The sequence below is a fragment of the Bactrocera dorsalis genome, chromosome 3, assembly GCF_023373825.1.
Source record: "Bactrocera dorsalis isolate Fly_Bdor chromosome 3, ASM2337382v1, whole genome shotgun sequence".
Taxonomy (NCBI): Eukaryota; Metazoa; Arthropoda; class Insecta; order Diptera; family Tephritidae; genus Bactrocera; species Bactrocera dorsalis.
The window spans coordinates 85,732,945-85,753,019 of record NC_064305.1 but is presented as its reverse complement, the minus strand read 5'-3'; the positions used below and the strand labels follow the sequence as shown (position 1 = coordinate 85,753,019).

The window sequence follows — 20,075 nt, the reverse complement described above, 5'->3', positions numbered from 1 at the left end:
TTCTGATACTGTAGCAGACAATCACAAGTAATTTAGGTCGATTCGGTTCCAGCAAATTGGAGGTCAAGGATATGTCACGCCCTGGAAGACCAATTGTCGAAAATATCGATAAAATAATGAAAGTTCGACAGCTTTTTCGATTGTCCAGAGCCTAAACATAGCAGAAAACTCGGAACCATGGCACCTGGATATAAAAAGAAGCTCGAAGTTTGTGTGTAACACGAGCGCAAGCCAATCTCTCGAACCGAATATCCATCTGCGAATATCTTCTGAACCGCAAACAAATAAATACATTTCGGTGGCATTTTAGCGGGATTACTCGAATCACTGTAAGACCACGCAAACGGTTGTGGAGGCAGAATTGCCAGTCAGGAAGGATTATTAAAGTTCTGTGAAAATATATTTAGTATGGTTAGCAATTTTAAATATAAAAAAACTTAAACGGGCTGGTCGAAGAACGAAGTAAATACGGTTGTTTCGAAATATTTGTTCTTTACATGTATATTCTTTACGTCCACACCATATTTTAATACCTTTTGGCAGAGGAAGTGCAGTTGGGGATGTTATTAATGGACTTTAACGTTGAGCTCTCAGTGGTAAAGAGGAAGTTACTTATAATTTAAAGTTAAGCTGAAGACCTCAAAAATATCAATACTTTATTAGAAGTATAAATGCGAATTTTTAAGAGATAGTACCAACATTTCCTTCAGTAAGGGACAATATACATAAATCTTCTTCTAGAGAATTATACAAGCGATCCAATTTAAAATTTGGTGATTAAAAATTATCTCAACTTTTTGTTTGGTATCTTTGACATTACGAACAAAAAACCAACAGTCAACTTTTTGCATTGAGTAAGACATAAAAATTTGGCGATGATAATGGCGAATAAAAACACTTAAAAAAACAGACTTTTAAACTCTTTCACGCCCATTACTTCCGCTCATAAAGGTGGCAGAGCCATGACATTTTCATTTTTGCCGTCAAAATTCTTTACGCTTATTTAACAACCAATATCAGCGCTCCACGCTGCGGCCAGCTGAGCTGATAATTTACGAAGACTCACTGCAGTGCGAATGTGTGTGTAAGGGTGTGTGTGTTTTCGCAAGAATACCACAGATATGCCGGCTGCCGTTAAATGAAAATGCAGGAAATGCCAAGAGTCAAAAGACGCCACGTAAACACATTTGCACATACCAATAAAGATGTGCTGCCGGAACAGAAAATACCGATAAACTTATACTCAAGTAGAAGCTGTGCGAAATGCCGAGACAGGAGCGAACGTGCCACAAAAAAAACACAGTTGTGTGTGCGACAACAATGCGAAAATACATTGGTGGTAAATCCATTTCCGGTCAACGTGTCTACGTCGGGCGCATAGTGCAACAAATGCTACGAAAAAGAGTGAAAACTCAAGCATGATTTTCGCAACTTAACTAGCTTGGTCCGGAAGTGCCGTTGTCTAGCCGACCTTTTGATAAATGTCCACTCTGCCTGTTATCTGCACAGACATGTTGATTTATCACAAGAAAAAAAGGAAACAAAAACAACAAGGCAGCATTTGAAGTGCTGCTATTTGCTGTTTATACGTGAGTGTACTTAGAGCTGCTCGCTCTGCCACTGACAGCACTACATGTTCAGCCACTCAACTATGCAATTCTTCAACTAATTTTCTGTTGTGTTTGAGCGATTTCGGTTTGTTGAGTGTTTCAAGCTTTTTCTTTTTTTCTTGTGGTGTTGAGATAACATGCTTTGTGCGCTCGTTGAGGTGTCAGATGACAAATCAATGACTGTATTTCACATCGAATGAGCGTTGTGACTTTAATTGTGTCATTAGTGGGACGAAATTACTTGTATTATGTTTTTGAAGCATTTTTTATATAAATATAGTACAAAGTAGATACTTTTTATGTCATATACACCTATAACCGATCAGCCTCACGAGCTCAGTAGATTTGGCCATGCCCGTCTTTCTATATAAACGCAAACTGGTCCCTCAGCTTTTGAGATATCGCTTTGAAATTTTGTACACAGGCTTCTCTCCTCAAGAAACTGCATATTTGTAGAAAACTTTGTTATCGGACTACTGTAGCATATAGCTGCCATACAAACTGGACAATAAAAATCAAGTTATTATATGGAAAAAATTTTATTTGACTAGATATCTTCATGAAATTTGGCATGGATTATTTTCAAAGTCCACGTTACAATCTTCGAAAATTATATTCAGATCGGACAACTATAGCATGTGTCTGTCATACAAACTGAACAACCAAAATCAAACTCTTGTATGAGAAAATTTTTTATTTGAGCAGTTATCTTTGTAAAACTTGACATGAATTATTATACAAGAGAATTCTAAAATCATTGAAATTTTTTTTTAGATTGGACCACTGTAGCATATAGCTGCCATACAAATTGATCGATAAATATTCATTCCTTGTGTGAAAAAACTTTTTTGTTTGTTTTTGTTTTATTTTTATAAAACTTAGCATGGATTATTCTTTAAATCAAAGCTATAATCTTCGAATGAATTGTTCAGATCTGACCACTACAACATAAAGCTCCCATACAAACTGAATCAAGTTCCAAACACTTTTTATTCAAAATCGTCATCATTCACCTAAAAAATTCAAGCTCTTCTAATTAACTTAAAACTGTATATATCTATGATAAATCTTAACAATCTTACATTGTGTCATATAGTAGCAAATATGCAAGAAACCGAGCCATATAAAACCCTAGCAACCACGCCTTTGCCAAATATGTGCAGTGATGGTATGGTATTAAAGCGGTTATATGAGAATGTTCATACAATAAGTGACAAACAATATTGCTGAAGTGCATAAAATTCCATAAAATATTAAGTTTCACAAAAATCACAAACACAGGTGTTCGCGTATATGGGAAGTCAACTAGTCGCTAATACGCCGCAGGGAAAACGAGAAAGTGTCGCTGTTTGCGCGCCAGAGGGAGCAACGTTTATAACCACAACAGGTTAAGGTTAAAGCAATAGCAAATAAATAACCAAACAAGTTGAATAAGGCACGCATACATTCATATGCATATGCCACAGTGTTAGGTTGCGTATACCCCATGTCGCAATTGTGAACCATCTATCTGTATTGAATTATCTAGGTCACTCATACGCCGTGTCGTTCGTGTGTGTGCATTTCATTTGTATACTCATTTCAGCACTTAATTCTCTTCAATTACGCAAGTGAAATATCAATTTTAATTAAATGCAACGGGAATGATATATTTCAGGGCACTTACCGAGTCACATGAGATGTCAATACGCCGCACCGGACTGCACATCTGCATGGTGTTCAGCAGCGTATAATCGTCCAAGGACCATAAGCAAATCGTTTTATCGCGACTTGATGAAATCAACACATCGCAGGCATTGCTAACCTTCACGCTCGTCACAGCAGCGCGATGATGTGTGATTTTGTGCAGCTAAAAGAGAGAATAAATAAATATGAGCATTAATGGAAAATTATATGCAGTCATTTCACATTTCTGTAAATAATTTTTTGAGTTTTTATAATAAATAGCAATCTACGCTTATAATGAAAAGTGCATTTATTAAAATTCAAATGCGTATTTTTTTTTGCTTTTATGCAGGCACATCTGTCAAAAGTCGCTTTTAAAAGTTTGCGCAGACAGCTGACATATATTTAGCGCTGTCTGCTCGTAGCGCGTCATAAATGTTCAAATAAAATTTATTACGTGCTAGCTTGGCAGGCGCTTGACTGGGTTGCTGCTACTCAACTTATAAATATTCAAATTTTTATTAGACACATACGTTTATATGAGCATATATAGCTTGGGCACATGCTGCATTTTGCAAGGAAGAAATTTTATTGCTGTCAGGTGATAGAAAATCAAACATGTTTCTTTTTTAGAATTTTTGTTAAGGAGTTTTGATCTTTTGTTATTAAAAGTACAGTAAATCACCTGTAGAGAAATATGTGTGAACTGTGTGGTAATCAGCTTAATTTTGTGCTCAATACTTGTATTCAAAACTTCATGCTAATCAACTTCAATGCCGAGATTCGCACTCAAATATCAAAATATCAAATTTTAGGTGCTTGAAGGCGTTCCACAACTTGGAATTTCGATTGTGTTATATTGCGGTTAATTGTCTCACGTCAAAATTCTTGCTGGGAATATTCCCATACGGATGCGAGTAGCAATATGTGCATGGCATATTATGCATACGACATGAGACGGATGTCCAAGCGGAAGGCCAACGTGCTGTGAACCATTATGTTTGATGGACAAACACTCAGCCCTGCGCATGTTGCAACATTAAACGAAAGGAGGTATTGTTATATAATATATGTAAATGGAAAGTAAATGCATTACAATTTAAGTAATTTTTAAAGAAGTAAAGTGTACAACAGTGATATATTTTTAAAGAAAATTTTAATTTTGTTTAACGAAAACTATAAGCATGTGATCTATCCAGAGTTATCGCTTGCATAGACAAGTCGAAATATATATCGATTGGTTTCTTATATAAAGTTATTACAAGGATTTTGATATACATTTTTTTTATTTCAATATTTTTAAAATTTGATCCGGTAAATACCACCTGATCAAATTTGACCCGGACTGTTATAGAAAACAATATAAATTTATTATCGCTTTCAAAATAGACTCTTAATGGGCCAATATAAGCCCACAACGCTTAATCTAATTTTCCATAAATTTTTATATTATAAACAACTGTGATGGCCCGCAGTGCCCTCAGCGAATTTGGCTTCATTCCGGTTTTGGCTCATTTTTGGAGCGTCATTCGCCAGATTGTTGAACTTCTTATTCATGAACATTTTCGTTATCAGTAAGGAGGCGTTTTATGAATGACGAGTCTTCAGCTACATTGTTAAACATTTCTTTTTCGGCCTCTACACGAAGAATTGAGGCCTTTTGCGCACGTGTGCAAAAAACACCAAAACTTTTCTGCAACATTTTCATTGACTTTATAGCCTCGATTTCATTGGAAACACAAAATTTCGAGCAAACTCGCTGTTCAACATTTTTCTCTAATAAAAATCACAAAACAATTTTTTTCCATCTTAAATACATTCTCCAAAATATACGCAATCTTAATGCGAACATAATATCTGATATGAAGAAAAACAGATTGTATCAATTTTGGAAAAAAATTCTATCCAATCAAGTTGCACGTTGAGTTGTTCCAGTCCGGGTCAATTTTGATCATATGTTATAACACACAATTATTATAATCTTTTGGTTTTATATATTTATATATTCTTTTAAAAGCACAGAAATTCGCAATATTATAATTACTGATGTAATTACTTATATGTTGCTCTTATCCTATACCAAAAACATTAGGGTGGGCCAAAAATACGAACTGGCTTCCAACTACTTAAAATATATATTTGAAGAGCCTTTCTTAGATGTATCTGTCAACCAATTTTTCTGCGTACTCTGCGGAAAAAAAGATACGCTTCTTTTGACCCACCCTAATACACATGCTTCGTAATATAAAATGGTTAAGGCTTCTTTCTATACTATTCTTTTTATTAACCGATTGCTTTGGAAACTTTTTCACACATTCTTTATCCCTTTACATTAGACAATATTCTATGGTACTTAACCGCTCTACTTACCAATCTACCGCTGTGTATATCTGAAATTGCAATCGTCGAGTCCTCACTGCCACTAATGGCCAACGTGCTATTGACGCCAGCTGCGACGCACGTCACAATGCCACCATGAGATCTGCGCAGCAAAGAAAATAGTCAGAAAAATATCAGCAATAAAATAATGGCAAGTAATGAGTAGAAAAAGAGAAGTGTAATTGAATCGAAAAGCGACAACAGCAAGCTCTTCTTCCACCAGCTACTCACTGACGCAACTCATACAATTAAATCTCAGCGTAATTGTATGGAGACATTGTACAAAAGTACGCGTATAATGATCAGGTCAATTGGATTGAGCGGTGGCTTGCATGTACTTACTTAATATGGGTCTTCAGCACACGCGTCGTCACGTTCCACACGAGCACCGTGTTGTCCTCGGAGCCAGTCAGCAGGATGTCGGATTGTTGTGCGACTAGCAGGCACGTGACTGCGGCGGTGTGACCTATAACGGCGAAGAAAATGCGATATGAAAAGTAATGAAGCCGAGAAAAAACAGTTACGAGTAAACAAACCGAAAAACTGCATGAAAATCAATGGCAGTGGCAATTAAATGATAATAGTCATAGTGATTTGGTGAAATAAATGAGCAAAGCGAAGCAGATAAGTGCCTGCACTCGAGTGGCGTGTCATTAAGTGCAGCAAAATGTTGCAAGTGCACACACACACCCACGCTACCGTTGCAAGCACCCGCGTATTGACGAGAAATTACTTGCAATTAAACACCGTTACTTGCGCTCACCTTTAAAAATGTGCTCCAACGAGTTGCTCATTATGTGCCACAGTTGTACGTCACCCGACTTGGTTGCCAATATGAGATGTTGCTTGGTGGGCGACACGCAGACGTCACGCACCTGTCCGGTGCCGGTCACCGTCATCACGCGTATCTGCGAGGGCAAAGTGGCCGGCAGCCAGCCGGTGAGTGGCACCAGCAGTGGCACAGTGTAGCCGTCGCACCAGGCGGTCGCCGAGCGTACCGTTATGCTCAGCAGGGAGTTGTCGTTCTCGTCATGCTCGCTGATTGGCCGCAGCCAGGAGATGAGCTGTCACAGAAGTGACGAAATAAAGAGAATACCGTTTTAATAATGCATTTTGTATGGCTGTGTGTGAGCCACATATTACACTTATGTGTATATAGCAGGATTTTAATTTATTTCTTTTTTTTGAGAAACTTTACCTGTGAGCCAAGCTGCATTGGATCACGTGTGAGCACGTCGCTCGACTTGCGTATTGTATAATAGATGAGTTCGATATCCCGATCCAGCAGATAGCAGCGTACATGCTCGATGAGGCAACGCAGATAGCTGATGGAGACGGTTTGAACCTGTAATGGAGACATTGAGTATATGTTAAGCACTTGTTTGTATGTAATTATGTTCTGCAATGTCAGTAAAATAAAGCGATATTCGATATGAGAAGACTTAACGGATAAAATGTAACTTTGCTGTGGTGTGGTGTTAAGATCTTGGAAAATATATCCCACTCAGTAAGTTTGAATTGTAATATTGGGTTCGAAATACCTTATGTAATTATTCAGATACTTCAGGAAAGCATTTGTCCATGAGTACAGCTTCTCGTTCCAATCCCGATTTTTTTATTATGTTCGATACACCATGAAGTTATGATTTATGAAGCGGCTCACATTCCCTCAACCTTTTTCTTTCTCTATCTCACTTTGTGAATATTGCCATCTGATAAAATGTTAACCGGACTGGTCTATACAAACTGCTTTGTCTGGCGATTTTTAACATGAAAATCAATTATTCAACGATTTGCTTGAAGTTTTGGGCTTTTAATGGATTACAGAAGTGTTTCAGGTAGTCTACCTCATGAACATAAGTATTTGGGTAGCCCAAGCAATCAGAAGATCATGAAGGCAAATTTGCCATGTGGTAGTCGTCGCGCCATCTCTTTTGATGATGAGATCGCAAAAGGTAAAGAAACAGCGCTTGAAAGCCGTTTTGGGCTCAGAGAGATAGTGAGAATCTCAACAATTTTTGGTACATGTCTTGGATATGAAGTGTGTCAATGCTAAACTCGTACCAAAATACCTGAATCTTTTGCAAAAATGGCATCGAGCTAGGAACTCTTAAGTGGCAACGAAATAATGCTCCAAAACTGTGTTGATACCGACGATATCAAAACGTGTCGAAGGCCGCCTGAGTAGAGGCTCATAACAAGAAAATTGGACTATGTGTTGGGAGACTTGTATCGCCTCAAGAAAAGACCATTTTCAGGGCGTTAATATGGATTTATAATTAAAATATGTGAAATGTAGATTTCTTTTTGGCAGTCCGCATAAAATTTTCCTAGATGTTATTTCGGATCGGATTGCACCGATGAAAACTATCTTCCTAACTAAATTCTTTGGAACAGATGCAGAAATAACCGAAGCAGAGGAAAACCAAAACATAGATTGATTGATGGTGTGCACCAAGATACTGAAGCGATGAAACTACGAGGGTGCGAACTCAAGCAAGAGTCAGAAATAACTGGATAAAGAAATTGCAGCTAGCAAAGACACGCACCGGTTTGTTAAGCTATTGATTGTGATGATGCTGTATATTGGAGAAAGCCTACAGAATTACAGCTTCTGTTCTCTCTTTCACGCTTTTTATTTGGATATTTTTATTTCGTCACTTAGTAAATTGTTCTGTATTTGGGCAGATCTCATCAACTATTGGATTAAAACAAGTCATTGCTTCAAAAGAACTTTCCACGATACAGCAAAGACTTAGAAATTTCTCGACAGCTTAATTGTCCAATTTTAGATAGTAAACTGGATGGTTGATTCGAACTGATCTGATTGTTTCAGGCTTTTATTCAAAGACCTGACGCTGGTTTGTGTTTCGAATACTGCCTATCTTTTTTATAAATCTAAAGAGAAGCTGCTCGGAACTTACTTTGTAGCTATCGTTTCCAAATAAATTTTGTTCGTACAAAATGTTGACTTGATTTCCACGAAATATTGATGTTTTTGTCAAATAATTTGCTTTACACTCACGTAGCTTTCTTCCAAAGTAAAAAATGGGAAATTTACAAAAGTCGAAAGAAGGTTGAAGTAATCATAATCGTTTTTTGAAAAAGAGAAGAATAAGTAAATACTCTTTAACATACATACATATGTATATTAGTTCGATATTTTGGTGTTGAATAGTAGACTGCATTTTTTTTCATCACTAAAACAACTTCAAATTCAATTTAGAGACCTTTTCAGTTTAATTCAAATATACATTCAATTTAGAGCAATTACTGCAATTAACAATTAAGTGGCAACATTGTTCAGCTGACAAGGGCAGCAATCGCAATTTACATCAGCAAACAATTACTAAGCAAACTAAATGAAAATCCAAGAATATAATTTAAGCAGCGCTAAAAGATTGAATCAGACACATTTTACACAGAACAAAGCCATTCGTGCAACTTTCCGCCTACAGCAGCAGCAGCAACAACACACACACACGCAAACATTATCCTTTCTCTTAAGCAATCTTGAGCTTTGCTACGGACAATAACGCAGGCAACTTGAGCCGCTGAGCAAGCCAAGCAATTTCGAAATGTTTTGCCGCTGCAAGCAAAAGCAAAATGCTCGTATTGTTTTCCTAAGAAATCGACGAAGTTGAGCAAGTGCGAAAGCAGTGGCGCACATAAAAACGAAATTGTTGTAACTGAAAACTAAAAAGTAATAGCAGAAATTGCAACTCGAATGACACTGTTTTGTCGAGTATACGCTTTTGTTAGCTTAATTTCCGTGCTGCAATTTAGGTTGCACAAACAGCGGCTGAAGGGCAAGCGTCGTCGTCGTCGCTGTGCAGCAGACTAAGTGTAAATGCAACACGAACGGCAGTTGCTTCAAACAGTGTGCAACAAAAGCAATGCCAGCAAGCAGAAAGCCGGCGTAGTGTAGCAGCAAAGCAAAGTTAAAATAATAGTAGACGGCGGTGCGACAGGCCGTATGATGAATGTGGGTCGTGTAGGTGGCGGCGTATAAGCGCCGAGCTTTGCTTACTCTGCAAGCTGCGTCCGAACGGCTGGCAGGCATTTCAATTGGCGCGCTAAAACGCGTGTAGAGGAAACCTTAGATACGGCCTTAGGGCTTGTATTTCGCTAAATTAAATATGGCGCGGCGAACGAGCGCTGATATGCCTCGCAGCTGTGCGATGCGATGTAGAAATGTTGCTTATTTGCAGTGTGCGCCCGACTTGCTGGCAATAGTTTTAATTAAAAATGCAAAGTTTGCATACGTAATTAAATAAAGGTTTCGTTTCTTTGCAGTAAATGTGCAATGTAAGTGGGGTAAATAGAAAATTGGCCAAGTTGCACATTTAAAGGGAAATTGCGATCTTTTTTACTTTAAGTGGCGATTTTTTGTTAAAAATTTTAAATGCCAATTAAAATTAGTGCTTTCTAGTCTTGAATGTACTCTTCACCCAACGTTTCCTTAATCTGATGTGTATATCCAAAGAGTTTCGGAAAATGTTATGAAACTTAAAAAAGATCCATTCCGCAGAAGCTGTATCTAAACAGGGCCAATGGGGCAATAAGCAATCATTTCAAAATAAATAGCTTTCAAGTTATGCAACACATAATACTTCACTGCTCCTGTTTTACTGATTCCATACAATTACCATCTGATCAAAATTGACCCGGACTGAGAAAAAATCCAAAATTTTTCCGTAATTTTCTGGAAAAGGTTATTATTGCTATTCACTTTGAGCCAATAGCCTTATAAGACTCAGCCAGAATGTCGTTCGTTCCTTCGGCGAATTTAAGTTTTTTTCAGTTTCGGCTAGTTTTGGATAGATTGTTAGGCAGCTGCGATGTCATAGTCATAGACTCACCTCTTGTCCCTAGTAAGGATGCGTTTGATGAATGTGGGATCTTCAGCTATGTCGTTAAGCATATCTTTTAAGACCTCAACTGGACGTTTTTGAAATTCATTCAGGTCTTTGTTACAAATGCTTATGGTAATTTACACGTTTCATACCTAAAACTTTAATGAAAATGTGTTCATTTGATCTACAATAGACACTGAGATATGATGTATGTAATCTCTCTGCTGCCAATAGAATGATTTTCAAGTTCTGTTCCATTATGATTGATGACTCGTTGGGTTGAGTTTTCGATAACTTCACAACCTTATCTGAATGCTTTGAGTCGCTCAAAGACTTGTATTCGTGATAAAGAAAGCTTCCTACAGCACTTATGCACAATTTTCAGCGATTTCATAGTGGTGATCCTATTCGAAGAATTTTCAGGCATAGTAAAGACCGCCAGACAAACTTTTTGTGTCAAACCCTCACATATAGAGGTCAAACTCCGAACGAACATAAAAAACGTCCTACCAATCTAAGAAATATTTTTTTTATTGAAATACATATACATATCAGTCCGCGTCAAATTTGATCAGATGGTATACCGACATTAATGCAAAAGGAAGTTCCGTGGGAACATAAAGAATGTCGAATGAATCTAAGAAAATACATTTTATCGAAATTAACCAGTCCGGGTCAAATTTGATCAGATAGTATACCGACAGTAAAGAACAAAGAAGTTCCATTCGAACATAAGGAAGGTCGTACGAATCCAAGAAAATATTTTTTTATCGAAATATATCAGTCCGGGTCAAATTTGATCAGATAGTATTCCAACAGTAATACAAAAAGAAGTTAAATACGCAAACAAAGAAGGTTGTCCCAATCCAAAAAAAATATTTTTTATCGAAATAAAACGTCCGGGCCAAATTTGATCAGATATTATTCGGTTAGTAATGCAAAAAAGAAAATCCATTCATATGCTGAACAATAAATTACTTTACGAAACACAAACAATATTTGTATGTGTAAACGTATATGGACTTACCGCTGCCAGAAGAAAGTCGAAATTACAAACAGCAATTTGCTTAAATTTCGCAATATCATCGGAGCGCATCAAATGATGCCAACTCTCCTCCACATGACGCATACTATACGAGACATCGGCGGCGATGGGATTATAAAAGGTGGATGTGTCATCATTGTGATGTGATGATGATTTGCGTTCGGATGCCGATATGCTCTCCTTCTCCTTTTGACTGATAACTGCAATGCAGAAAAATAAAGAATATTGATTTATTTTTTACATATTATATATTTTAGCTACGGATGTGTGCAAAGTAAATTAAGAAATTGAAAAAATAGCAAATAATATTTCATATACATACATTTCAGTTTTGTCATAAATAATTTGCTTAACTGGGAAATAAAAGCTGTGGCACACCATGGCGTATAAGTAATCACACGCCTGCATTCGTAATGTAAGTAAAATAACTGTATTTTCAATTCACCTGAGTGTTTGTCACTTTCACCTGAGGCATTCTCACTAGTGCTGACGTCGTTCTCCTCACTCTCCTGCTGAAAGAATATATTGGCAATGGCTATGTGCATGGCACGTGTGCTCAGGGCGTCCATATAGCGCTTTCTCGAGAGCTCGGCGCAGTAACTGTGGCGCCACTGCAGCAGCACTTTGCCAGACATTATTTTATCGCGCAGTAGGAATTCTGAAACGGCAACGAGGAATGTGGTTTGATTTAGCGAAAGGTAGATTTGGATGAAGTATACATTATATAATGGTTATGAGAGTCCGGCGATGAAGCTTTAATAAAAATTTTTCCTTTCTAGTGTAAAGCATACTTACTCATATCATTGTGTATCTGCTTGAATGTGGAAAAGTTGAAGTTGCCGCGCTCTGTATCCACAAACATTTCCGGATCCTCAGTAGGCATCAATAGCTCCAACAACTCAGTTTCCGATAAGCCAAACTCCGAACATGTAATATAGCCAGCCAAGCGTGCCACACATCTTCTGCCATAACACGCCTCCAAACGGTCGAATTCGTGTGCCACGAAATCCGTAAATGAAATATCCGGCAAATCGGCGGCAAGCGCCAGAGGCTTATGCAATTCGGTGCGATTCTCCTCCGTTGACAAATCGAAAAGAAACTCCGCCGATTTGAAGCGATCACGTTGTATGGGTGTGAAGCGCAACTGTTCGATGGGCGTGGTTGTCGAGCAAATAAGTTGTACATTCCAGGGTAAAGATGTCGGCAACCAGGATAACGCCGCGACCACATCACAATCGAGTGGATTCAATAAATGCAGATCATCGATGAAAATGAAAAATATATCATTATTCATATCCTCGATGCGGCGCAACAGATTCTGGAACCAACTGTTGATATACACCGGATCGAATGAGGCGTCCTTGGGCAGATAACCCTCGGGTATATCGTAAATAATGGAGATTTGTTGGCAAATCACGCGCAATAATTCGAGATTGTAGGCGGAACGTGGCGAGGCGGCGGCGAAGCGCATAACGCGATAAACGCGCGTCGAGTTGAACCAATCGCGGCACTGGTGGTACAAGTTGACCATGAGCGCGCTCTTGCCGCTGCCGTGTGGGCCGTAGATGAAGTAGGGCGCATGGCGACTGCCATTGCGGAAATTAGCCAGCAGATTTTGACGCAGGCGGCCGGGCACGCGACTCGAGGCAAGTGCAGCGGCATCATGATGCTCGCGGAGGATGCGTAAGTGTGTGGCATGTTCGTGGAAAATTTCCTAAAAAGACAGAGAGCGAGATGGAGCGCGTGAAATACTGATTAGTTATTGTTTTTATTGAACATTTTTAAGCGCTCATGGCTTTAAGTACTAAATTTTTTTAACATAACTTTCATTTACACCTTTTGCCTTCGAAACGCTGCTGGGAAGTCACTACTTGCTTCCCTCATACACACATACAATTCGAAGAATTTCCCTCAATACGTTTTCCTCAACACCTTACCTGGCGTTCCTTTTATGGTTAATGAATAACGAATATGAAAAGAAAATGAATTTTGCACATCTGAATACCCTCGAGGCTATTGGCACACTTTGCCTTCGCTTACTTCCGCAAATTGCACAATCAGGCAACGAGTTGGAAACGAGCTGCCCACATGACTCAAAGCTATATGTACCCACCCACCATTCCTCTCCTCAATTCGAGTCTTCGCAGCAAGGAAATGGCTCATGAATGCAAGGAAATAAGGAAATTGAAAGTATTGAAAGTATGGCATTGCGTGGCCAGGCAAAGTTGGGCAACCTGACGTCGTCGTGCCCGTGCCAAGGTGTGTGTGGTGCACACGAGACAAGGTTAAATGCCTTTAAAAAGCGACTTCTTTAAGTAGTACATGTAAATTTAAGCTGAGTTTGATTAAAGGTGTCATGTTAAGTTGTATTGATTTCGAAGAAACTGATGAAAATTGACTAAATTAAATTGCAATTGCAAAGTCGACTTAATATTTTAACAAGGCTTTTTAAGAGCGACATATGTAGTAATTTGGTTAAAGAATTGAGTACAATAGTTGATGAGCGTGTTCGATTCGTTATTCTCTAATACTTGGCAAACCCAGGACAGCTAACATCCTTTCCTAGCAAACATGGCAAACATCACACCACAGTGAATTCAAATCAGTACTCATGGTTTAATAGCTGTTGCTGTTTATCTAACTGGAAGTCCAGATTTGAACTCATTTGACTGCAATTTGTAGTCAGAGTTCTAGAAAATGGTCTGTCGAATAACTCACAGAAATCGGAAGAGTCTCAAAAAATATCCAACTCGCTTAGAGCATCTTCGTCCCTATCAATCGGAAACGTGCATTCTGCTATGGATGAGTGTCCGACCTTTGAGGTCTTGAAGGTTGTACTATAAATGCGTTATTAAATAAAGTTAACTTGATTAAAAAATGTTTTAATTTTTATACCGGCGTAAATTGTAACAGAACTTATGGCAGGACTCAGTGTAGAATATTTTCATGGCACATGCAGACTGAATCAGATAAATACACAGTTTTCTTAGGTGTAAAGGTAAAAATATATAGGTGGCATTAGCTACAAGAACGAAGATCGGCACACATCACCTCTTCGTCGATTTAAAAACTGTTTTTACAGCACGAAAAGCAGCCTTTATGCCACTATGTCTGTTGGTATCCTCGGAACAATAATACGGTTGTGTAAATTGACGTTGAGATACCAAAAGCTCCGTTAGACAAGGTGACTCCCTATTGTGCGACTTCTTCAATCTACACTTGGCGAAAACATTTCAAGCTGCAGGACTAAATAGGGAAAGTACCATCTTCTATAAGAGTGGATATTGATATCATTGGCTTCAACGTCCGCGCCTTTATTTCTGCTTTCTCCATATTGGATAAAAAAGCTAAGGAAATGGGTCTGGTAGTGAACGGAGGCAAGACGAAATATCTCTTGTCATCAAACAAACACTCACGAGTATGACGATTGGGCTCCCACATCACTGTTGACAGTCATAACTTTGAAGTCGTAGATAGTTTCGTCTATCTTGGAACCGGTATTAACACCAACAAAAATGTCAGTTTCGAACTTCAAACTGAGTAGGTTATTGAGAAGTAAAGTCCTCTTTCGACGAACAAATACAAACTCTACAAGTCACTCATCATCCCCGTTCTGTTATATGGTGCAAAGGCGTGGACGATGACAACATCTGATGAGTCGGCGTTAAAAGTTTTCGAGAGAAAGGTCCTGTGGAAGATGTATGGTCCTTTGCACATTGGAAACGGCGAATACCGCAGTCGATGGAACGATGAGCTATACGAGATATTGATATAGTTCAGCGAATTAGGAGACTGGGGCTACGCGGCTAGATCATGTCGTTTTAATGGACGAAAACAGAACGGTTAGTATACATATATTTGTGAGGATCTTACAGTTTCCTTTCATTTAATGAAGATTTAAAGTAGCCTGCTTTGAGCCAGAATATGATCTTTGAAAAGAAAGAGAAGCCTTCCGGACTTAGGATACTATTTTGAAGGCGATAATAGAGTTTTGTATTAATTTGGTAATTGGTCTGGAAAATCTACGCTATCAGATTCGAAGTTTACAAGTAGCTTACTGGCTTTCATTATAATCCATGTAATCTTATGAGACAATCGGTTGAGTATTTATATAGTGAAAGTCGAATGGGGCCATAAGACTCAAATAAAATGAAGTCTGAAAACAGTAAAAGTAGTAGATTATCTCATGCAGATATCCAAAATTTATCGCCATGAAGGCGATGGCGTTTCCATAGAAAGAATATAATAATTGGTGCTCACAACAACTACAAGAACAACAACAATCATTCGTTAAATGAGTTGAGATACCTCAAATTGCCACTAAAATTTCGTTTATGATCCATTTAATTGACGTTTTGCTTATAACACGCAAACACTTAACCGAAACTTTGCCAGCGAAAAGCTGTGAAAGCTATGCGTCCATGAGCTTTTGAGAATTTGCATTCGCATAAAAAGGCCATTAGCGGGGGAATGCTTAAAAAAGTTGACAGCCACGCCAAAACGCTTAAAATTATAGCGATACTAAAACTGCACCGTTACTGCTAGCGCTTACGCCCACCTAACGGTGCAACGGTGCTTGGCTACCACTAAAAAGTGTGCAGGCATGCCAATTTGAGGGCTTTAGTTTGATGTTTGCACTAAACGAGTGGGTCTTCTAAGCACTTTTTAAGCATGCACAAACACACACACACACACACATACAAAGCTGCTTGCCACATAAGCAGGTTAACTGCGCGGAGGTGCAAAAGATACTTTTATTTACTGCGCTGTCCTTGGCGGAAATGAGCGCGTCACGTGAGAATCGGTGGCATAAAGTAAGAACGCCAGCGTTTCTGGATTGAAGGGCCATTTATGTGCAAATTTATGTGGACAAATAAATTTTTATTTTTAGCTACGCTGCGCGTTGTCCTTCAGCCAGCGTGGCGGCAACACAAAATGCGGCATAAACATGTATTTGCATAATGCATTGCCGCGCGTAGTGAAGCGCGCGCTTTCAATGTTGCAGCGGCAACATCGAAGGCAGGCGTGGGCACATCGCTTGAAATGCAACTTGCGCTCGGGTATTCGGGCGAAAAATTACGAAAGGCAAGGTAAGAAGAAGAATAATGTGAAAATAGTTGTAAAGCGAAAAACGCTCAATTTCCATGCATTTTTAAGTGCATTCCTAAGTAATGAATATGTTAAAGCAGGTGACGTTTACCGCTTAGCCCTGACAGCAATGACAGACGTCAAAGTTGTAAAAGCAAAGTGAATTAAAAGCGAAAGTAAGTAAAACGGTAATATATTGCATTTGTATGTATGTGTATGTAGTTTATTTGTCTAATCCTCTCCCTTCGTTCTTTTGTGTTGTTTTTTGTTGGCTAAGTGTAACATTAAAAATGCATTCTTGCTACAACAAAAGCGACGCCAACCATGTGAAGCGCTGCTTGACTCATAAAAAGGTGGAACAAGTGTGAGAATTTGTTATACTTGTGTAGTTAAAATGCGGTTAAAAAGTTGCGACATTTACGAGTAGTCACTACTCACGTAGGCTTGTGGGCATGTGTGTCGCACTAGCAGGTGTAGTGAAATTAAGGTGAAAAGAAGAGTAAGTTGTGAAAGTAATTAAACTAAATGGGGGTTTCACTGCCGCAAAACAATTATAAAAAGCATAAAAGGAACATATTGTGGCTCTGTCTTTAACTACAAGCCATGAATCTATACATTTTTTGAAGATATCTCGTCTAATAAAGCAGTTTCCATACAGGGGCTTGGTTTTGATGGTTCAGTTTGTATGACAGGTATATGAAATAGCAGTTTGATCGCAACAAATTGTACAAAGGTTTACTTTATTGCTTTAAAAATTAAGTCGTACTAAATTTGATGAAATTATTTTGTCAAATAAAAAAGCTTTCCATACAAGGACTTTACTTTTTGGGTTAGTTTGTATGGTATCTATTTGCTAAACTAAACCATATTCTCAGAAAATATAGCTCTGTTTTGAAGAAAAATCTGTGCCAAATTTCGTGAAGATAACTTTTGAAATATAGAAGTTTTCCATACAGGGATTTGATTTTGATCGTTCAGTTTGTATGACAGCTATATGATATAATGGTCCAATATCGGCAGTTTCGACAAATAAGCAGCTTATTCGCGAGAAAGGAATGTGTGCAAATTTTTAGTTCGATATCTCAAATAATTGAATAACATTTTAACACAACTATTTCGTATTTCTGCTTAAAATGTTAAGCAAAAGTTCATCATTGTAGAGCACATCAATCTTAAAAGTTTGTGCTAATTACAAACAGCATTGTTTGTTTATCTCTAAAATCTAAATCTTTGCCTACAATTAGGCTCACTAAGCTATACATATTAGCGAAGACACACACCTTATATCATAAATTTGATATTGTTGTTGATAAGTTGGTTTAATAATGGTTATATGGTCCGAATGTAACATAAGCTGTGCAGATTTGTAGTAAGTAAGATCCATTTCATGTATTTCAATTATCTATCAAGAGCTTGTTTAGCTCTAAACTAAATTCTTGCCTACAATTAGGCTCACTTAGCTTTAAATATTAGCGAAGACACACACCTAAATTTGTAAATTTGCTTTTGCTGTTGATTATTGGTTTAATAATGTTCTTGTGTTCTGAATATGAAGTAAGCTATGCCTGTTTGTAACAGTAAGTTCCATTTCACGTATTTCAATTATCTTTCAAAAGCTTTCTACTAGTAGTTACATATGTGTGGGCAGCTTTCTTTAGAACGTTTAATCAGCAACTGAAAACATGAAAACCTTCCAGACATAATTTTCAATTTAGTTCAATCATTTAAATCTTTTGTACCATAGTTAATTATTGCACAACATTAAATGTAAATACTTATTTACATTATTACCACTTAACTCCGTATAATGCAAATCAGCTATACAATTTTCAATGTCCTGCAAGACGACTAGTTCCTTTACACAAGAATTGCGCAATACTTGTTTATCTTTCGAATGAAACAGAGTTTGCAAGTGCATTCAAATACAATATACATGTGTTAGCATTTAAATAAATATTGACAAAATTTAAATGCGAGTGCATTTGCTCTTTCATATTGTATTTTGCTACAGTAAACAACTTGGTGTTGTGTACACAATCATTTGAGTGTTGATCGCATCAATGTGTTTATTTAAATTAGCTGCGTGTAGTTTTGTTAATTAAAATAATGGAAATACTCGTGTGGCACTGTGCACTTTATGCAAATACACTCGCATGTTTGTATGTCAATGCGAATTCATATGAAAATCTGTTTATTTGTATGCTGTGTGGTTGGTTTGTTGGGGCGTATGAGTGACATTTTATATGGCTGACATTGAAATCGTGTCTCGAGAGATTGAGACCGACGTGTAAAGCTAACAGATAAATTAAGCTGGCAAATAGTAAGCAAAAATATACTGAGTCTATGCTATTTCATATGTAATATTCAGTCAGCCGGTTTCAGGGGTGAGGAATCAAAAATTGAGGCGTACATGTAGTGTGACAGTTTAAATGAGGCGATTTTTGGAAAGTAAAAAAAAATAATTTCGACTAATTTATTATTTATTGTGCAACGATTTTTTAAATTTTGATTTGCTTTTAAAAAATATAAAATTTGTTAACCGTGTATAATTTTTTGAAAATTTAGCATTAGTATTTAGTTGACTCTTTGAACCGAAAGGGTTCATGTATTAATTGCAACCAGGTTTGTGTCTCCCCTATAGTCAATAAGTAAATAGGTACATACAAATTGTCTTTGCTGAATTCTTACTGAGACACGAAATATAATATAATATCATCTAAGAATCTACAGAAGCTTGTTTTTTGCATCAGCTGTAGACAGAGAAGATCGAGAAATGAAAATTTCTATCAAATGTTCGAAAACTCTCCAACACAGTGTTCAAAATGTATGAAAAAACCAAGGAAAAAAAGCTCACAAACTCATCATCAGCCTTGTCCGATTTGAAACCGGTGTTTTCAGTGCTGCCAACCAAATTTAAATTATAATTTAACAAAATAAACTCATTTACGCCGTTGATTTGTTTGTCTTTAATTAATATCTCATTAAATTTTAATCCATAAACAAATTTGTGCGCACCCAAATTGGTGTGTGAGTACGTAGAAATATGTACTCGCTTTCGATTATTTCGTTAAAATGCCTGAAACACTTTGCGGCGCATCCTTTTGGCTGCTCGTTAGCAGCTGTTAAGAAATTATCCTTTTTGTGGCGTTGCTTTGGTGCTCTTGTAGCAGCTGCGCGGTGTCGGCTTTGGCTGTCTGCGTTTTTATTTTCCGCCGTGAATTTCTTGATTTTTGCGCTTAAGTTTTTGGCGGAAGCTCCTAAATGCTGGCACAGCTGCGGCGTTCTCAGCGAATACCCATATATCATTCATAGCATAATACCACAACTAACAAAAACAAATTTGCTATCATTAAATTATTTATTTGCGGTAGTTTGCCACAAAGTTTGTTTGCGTGACTTATTATATTTTGGAAAAGCAAACCCTTTAGGCAA

General features: G+C 37.7%; 2 protein-coding genes across 2 annotated transcripts in view; one reads left to right on the top strand and one right to left on the bottom strand.

Annotated features, from left to right (window-relative positions):
* The window catches only part of LOC105230125 (atrial natriuretic peptide receptor 1), a 111,701-nt gene extending 91,646 nt beyond the window's left edge, over positions 1-20,055 (top strand). Inside the window, exon 14 of the mRNA XM_049453589.1 lies at positions 20,044-20,055. The gene's annotated coding sequence lies outside the window, so the exon portion shown is untranslated. The remainder of the gene's footprint in view (positions 1-20,043) is intronic.
* Positions 3,277-20,075, bottom strand: part of LOC105227723 (protein qui-1) — a gene marked incomplete at its 3' end in the record, with an annotated part of 123,529 nt that continues 106,730 nt past the window's right edge. Inside the window, 8 exon segments of the mRNA XM_049453580.1 lie at positions 3,277-3,459; positions 5,646-5,757; positions 5,997-6,120; positions 6,418-6,718; positions 6,853-6,999; positions 11,538-11,755; positions 12,001-12,213; positions 12,351-13,269. Of these exon segments, the coding sequence (XP_049309537.1) occupies positions 3,277-3,459; positions 5,646-5,757; positions 5,997-6,120; positions 6,418-6,718; positions 6,853-6,999; positions 11,538-11,755; positions 12,001-12,213; positions 12,351-13,269 (2,217 nt within the window).